Source organism: Microcaecilia unicolor, chromosome 2, assembly GCF_901765095.1.
Source record: "Microcaecilia unicolor chromosome 2, aMicUni1.1, whole genome shotgun sequence".
Classification (NCBI taxonomy): domain Eukaryota; kingdom Metazoa; phylum Chordata; class Amphibia; order Gymnophiona; family Siphonopidae; genus Microcaecilia; species Microcaecilia unicolor.
The window spans coordinates 399377439-399383438 of NC_044032.1; the positions used below are offsets into that span (position 1 = coordinate 399377439).

A 6000-nucleotide genomic window follows, 5' to 3' on the forward strand; every position below is an offset into this window, starting at 1 on the left:
TGCATATGTAGGAGAAACCGGACGCATATGTTGATTTGTATTTCAGTCTTTTGCATCTTGGGGAGGTTTAGGTATGTCCTTGCTGATTCAGTTCTGTTTCTAGTAGGTAGATTGATCAGTTCAGTCATGTAACCTGCAGCTAGGCCGTGGATGATTTTATACACCATAGTGCAAATCTTGAAGGATATGCGTTCTTTTATAGGTAGCCAGTGTAGTTTTTCACAAAGGGGTTTTGCGCTTTCAAATCGTGTTTTGCCGTAGATGAGCCTGGCTGCTGTGTTCTGAGCAGTTTGAAGTTTTCTTAGGATTTGTTCTTTGCATCCTGCATATATTCCGTTGCAGTAATCAACGTGGGATAATACCATTGTTTGAATCATGGTGTGAAATGTTTCCCTCAGGAAAAATTGTCTTACGCATTTGAGTTTCCACATTGTGTGGAACATTTTCTTTTGAGCTTTCACTTTGAAATATCCATCTTGTATGCCTTCCTAGGATAATCACTATTCCCAAATCTGGCTGCCATCATGTTTGCTTGTTTGGTAAACTCATTCTAATCTGAATATAATCGTTTTAGCTGTAGAAACTGGCAATATGGTAGATTCCTTTTGAGGTTCTTATTATGGAAACTGGTATAATGAAGGTAAACATTCCTATCTGTAGATTTTTTTTTATAAATGGAAGCAGTGAAATAATAGGTATCCTTTCTAATGAGAATGTCTAAGTAATTGATTTCACTGTTGCTGTATTGCACTTTCCCTTGTGTTAAACCACAATAAAAACTCATTGAGCCTGTCAAGATTACTTTGCCAAAGGAGAAAGATATCATAAATATACTTTTTGTAAAAACAAATATTGCCCTTAAAGGGATGATCTTGTAAAGAGGATCATTTAAAATTGGCTACGTACAAATTGACAATATCCTTCTCCCTTCCCTTCCTTCCTTTTCTTCCCTTTCCCCTTCTCTCATCCCTTTTTTCCCCCTGGGTTCTCCCTCTCTAGTTCTGTTTCTTCGTTTTCTCTTCCCATCCCTTTTGTTTTCCCCAATTCCCTTTTCTCAAACATGGTGGGCTCCTTTTACTAAGCGGCGGTAAGCCCAACGCAAGCTTACTGCCCGCTATAGAGGAAGTACTGCCAGGCTACCACAGCAGCCCAGTGGTACTTCCCACCCCTAGCGTGCTGTCATTTCTGGTGCTACAAAAATGTATTTATTTTTGTAATGCCAGAGTGTACTCAGTGGTAATCGGGCAGTGGCACACGCTGCCCAGTTACCACCGGGTTAACATGGAGCCCTTACCACCACCTCAATGTGTGGCAGTAAGAGCACCCCCCCCCCCCCCAAAATGGCCATGTGGCAAGTGCTTTACTTGCCGTGTGGCCATTTCCTGTAGGAAAATGAGACTTCCCTTTTTGCCAGCTGCGGTAAAAGGGGGCCTCAGCATGCGTGTAAAACACACACTGATGCCAGCCCCCTTTTGCCGCAGCTTGGTATATATATTCCCTCATGGACCATAGATTGTTAGGGATCCTTTTAATAAGCTGAGGGGAAAATGGTTCTGCGGTAGCTGTTTTCCCACATGCCAAGGCCCTTTTTACCACAGTGGGTAAAAAGCCCAAAAAATGGCCATGCTGTAAGATAACTCTTACCGCATGGCCATGTGGCAGGGAGCACATATCACCACCCACTGAGGTGGCGGTAAAGGCTCCCGTGGTAACCCAGCGGTAACCGGGCAGCACATGGCGATGCTCAATTACTGCTGGGTTAGCACCAAGCTAGACAAAAATAATTTCCAGGGAGCACCAGAAATGGTGCACGCTCAACCTAGAACTACCGCTGGCGGCCGGTTGCCCCGGCAGCAGTTCCGTTGTAGCTTGTGGTAAGCCTGCACATTATTTGGTTAATAGAATATATGCCTTTGAACTTTTTGTTATGAGTGCTCCATACATACCTTTGAGTTTTTCATCTGTCTCCCTCCCCCTCCCTCCCCATTCCTTTTTGGCGTGGTGATCACTTAAATTTGTAGGTCTGACTAAGGCATAAAATACAAAGTACTGCACAGATCAACCTTCGCATACATGAGTGCACAACTCTGGAATACACTACCATGCAACCTGAAAACGATCTACGAACTGACCGACTTCCGCAAACTACTGAAGACTTATCTCTTTGAGAAAATCTACGGCAAGGATCAAAACACATGAAGTCCATACAAACTAATAGATACGCACCAATACACTCTCTTCTGAATTTCTCTTTTCCCGTATCTTCACCACTCTTAAAACCCCACCCACAGATAAAATTGTTTGACCTTTATGTTCCCCTGATACTGTTTTGTCCCCTTCTCAACTCACCACTGTTATATTCCGCTGTTCTATTCCCAAATGATATCCAGAATTTACTCTGTCTTCCCATAACTCTTCATAATGTAATCCATAATCGTATTACATGTAAGCCACACTGAGCCCGCAAATAGGTGGGAAAATGTGGGATACAAATGCAAATAAATAAATAAAATAAAATAAATTTTTAGTAACAGAACTTTCAGAGCCTATTCTAGCCCATTTAAGTTAGTTCTACATCTTCACATGTGAATTTGCTTTACTGCGAAAACGAGAAGGAGCAGCTCGCTTTAGACTGAGGCTGTCTTTATTATATAACAGCACTTAGGGCTAGATTCTATATATGGTGCCTGAAAAATCCATGCAGAACAAAAATACGCCTAAACGTATTCTCTAAATTACGCTTACAATTATAGAATAGGCTTAAATTTCCATGTGGTATTTTTAATATGCCAATCGCCTCTCCATGTGAGCAAATGTGTTTGTGTCCATTTAGGCCATGTTTTACTTGGCGTAAATCCTGATGCCTGTATTAGGCACGGAGCGGGTGTATTGGTCTTAGAAATCTTAAAGCCAACAAATCCAAAGATGGGGTTAGATTCCCTGACTTTGAATTGTATAATCAGGCCTGCCTCCTAAGAGCTGCTGCCTGGTAGATGAGTGATAATACGGATCATTCTTCTCCTGTTTGGTTACAATTGGAAAAACAGTTGTCTTATCCTATACCCTTGAAATCTAGAATCTCTCTTATCTGCACCCTTCTCCTCCACTGCTAACTCCAGACTCCGTTCCTTTTATCTTGCTGCACCTTATGCCTGGAATAGACTTCCTGAGCCGGTACATCAAGCTCCATCTCTGGCCATCTTCAAATCTAAGCTAAAAGCCCACCTTTTTGATGCTGCTTTTAACTCCCAACTTTTATTCACTTGTTCAGAACCCTTATTTTATCATCCTCACTTTAATATTCCCTTATCTCTTGTTTGTTCTGTTTGTCTGTCCTAATTAGATTGTAAGCTCTGTCGAGCAGGGACTGTCTCTTCATGTTCAAATGTACTGCGCTGCGTACGTCTAGTAGCGCTATAGAAATGATAAGTAGTAGTAGTAGTAGAATGGGATCTAATGGTTTTAAATCCCTTAATGATCATAATGTTAGGCATACCACTTTGTTAACTATTAGGCACTTATACAAATGACAGAAACATCCTATAATGCACACCATCTATGCTCCTATATGGAAATCCTTATATAGTTATAAATAAATCATCCATAATGTGGTCAGACTGGTGTTTGTTGCGCATACTAACCCCCTTGTTTACTAAGCTGTGCCAGTGGCTGCCGCACAGCAACGCCAACACACCCTATTCAAAGTGAATGGGCTGTGTCCACATTAGCACACCACCAGCCACCAGTGCAGCTTAGTAAACAAAGGGGTAAATGTTTCTGATGTTATAAAGGAGAGATATTTCTCTGCATTTGATACACTTCACTCTAAATTCTCTCTCCCTAATTCCTAATTTTTTTAATTATCTTCAGGTTAGATCTGCAATTGGCTCTCACTTACTGATTTCTAACCTTGATACTACTCTACCAGAAGAGTTCCAAATTTTCACTGATGCATTGCTACTATGTAGCTCTGCTTCTCTGTACTATGATTTGTTTATCTCTACTTATGATGACTGTAACTCCACACTACAACATCTATGGTCTGAAGAATTCACAGTTCCTCTTACAGAAAAACATGGTCCTTGTTTTGGTCTAAATCTAATAGACCAGTAGCCTCAGCCTCTTTATTGCAATCTTTATTTTTTATTTTGCATAAAATCTCTTGGACCCTGGTTAAGCAAACCAGAATTAATAATCTTCTAATTTATGCTGGTCCAGTAGGCACTACAGAACATATGTTCTTCTCCTGTCCCAATTTACAGTTATTCTGGAATTTGTTTTGGCATAGAATATCTAAGATATTTATATTTTCAACTCCTTTAACCTACAAAATTGTAATTTCCTGATCACTTGTCTGTCAAGAACATGTGCCTCCTGAGCACCATAAGCTATTTGATGCTCTGCTTTCACTTACTCTGAAAACTATATTAAGTGAGTGGAAAGATAAAACAAAGGTATCATATGCTTTTTGGTGGAATTCAGTGTGCCTTATATAGAGATATGAATCTCATCTAGCTGAAAAAGCCAATCATATCTCTACCTTTCTAAAAATGTGGGAACCTCTTAAAGCTTTTTGTTCTAATGTATTTGACCAAGTGGTTTCATCTCTCTAGTTAGGCAGTGCTATCTTATATAATAAAACTCACCTTCAGCGTTCTGAGGACACTGACGTCACTTCCGTCATCAAAACGGGTTCGAAGGGTTCGTGGTGGTGAAGCCACCGAAATCGCCGTCTCGAGGCCCCGCCCTCGCGTCAAACATGATGACATCGAGGGCGGAGCAATGGCGTCACACAACAAGGGTGGAGCAATGGCGTACGGTGCGTTCAGGAGCTGCGGAGCAGTGGCATCAGAATGACGAAGGGGTCGGTAGGTAGGTAGGTAGGTAGGGAGGGAGGGAGAAGAGGGGTGTTGGGGAGGAAAACCTTGCTAGCGCCCGTTTCATTTGCTCCAGAAACAGGCCTCTTTTACTAGTTATTTCATAATTATATGATATAAGCTGTGGATGTGAAATATTGTTGACATTATTTGTATTTTTACTTATGTTCTGTAACTTTGATTACTATTGTACCTTTCGAAAATTTTAATAAATTGACTTGTGCATTATTCACACTTGTGAGCAGTTTTTTTTTCTTTAAGAAAAACTGCTCACAAGCGTGAATAATGCACATTCATTATATTTGTTTTAATCAGCCCTTCTTATGTTTTATTTGAAAATGAGAATAAAAAAGGCCAGATAAAAATACCAACTTACCGCTGCTATGCCTAGGGTATCTCTGCCTTTGTGTGCACCTCATAGGATCTATAATGGAAAGCAGAAGGATGGCCCAAACCACACGGATGCAGCTCTTCATTTTTCATGTACGTCAGCAAACAAAAGCCACATTCAACACCATAACCTTTCAAAGCATGTTTTTCAGATGGAAATCTCTCCCAGGGTTTCCCAGTGCGCTGCTTCTTGCATGAATACTTTGTAATATGTATTCAGCTGTTAATAATTAATAGGTGCAAAACAAAGGGACAAGATAGTCTCTGCATCAGCAGCTGACATCTGGAACGGGGCTGGAAGCTTCATGGAATATCCAGCATTTAAGATGATGGCAGCAGAGAATTCTACCCCGAGGGATGTTTTCAGAAATCCAAACTAGAAATCCAGAAACTCTGGAGTCCAAATCTATATCATACAAATGTACTCAGTTTAGAGCTAAGGATTATGGACAGAACAGTAACTATCTCATGATGACTGAATACTATGGATATGCACAAGGCACAGATGTTTGGTTCATTTTTCCTTGTTTGTGCATTTTTTTTTCATAATTTTTGGAGTTGTTTTCAGTTTGCTTCACAATTTTGTTTTCATTTAAAAAAATTTAACATACATTATGTTTAAATCTTTTTTATTGAGAATAAACGCAACAAAAATAATAGTTTGTATTTATACAGTGTTCTCCTCATGTATTCCAACCATTAACACCCTCTCCTCCTTACCCCCCTCCCCCCA

The 6000-nt window shown here is 40.4% G+C and overlaps 1 protein-coding gene across 1 annotated transcript in view; it reads right to left on the minus strand.

The window, feature by feature from the left end:
* LOC115462505 (vitamin D-binding protein-like) overlaps nucleotides 1–5422 on the minus strand; it is a 40773-nt gene extending 35351 nt beyond the window's left edge. Inside the window, exon 1 of the mRNA XM_030192499.1 lies at nucleotides 5254–5422. Within this exon, the coding sequence (XP_030048359.1) occupies nucleotides 5254–5353 (100 nt within the window). The 5' untranslated portion in view covers nucleotides 5354–5422. The remainder of the gene's footprint in view (nucleotides 1–5253) is intronic.
* Nucleotides 5423–6000: the final 578 nt, after the last annotated feature.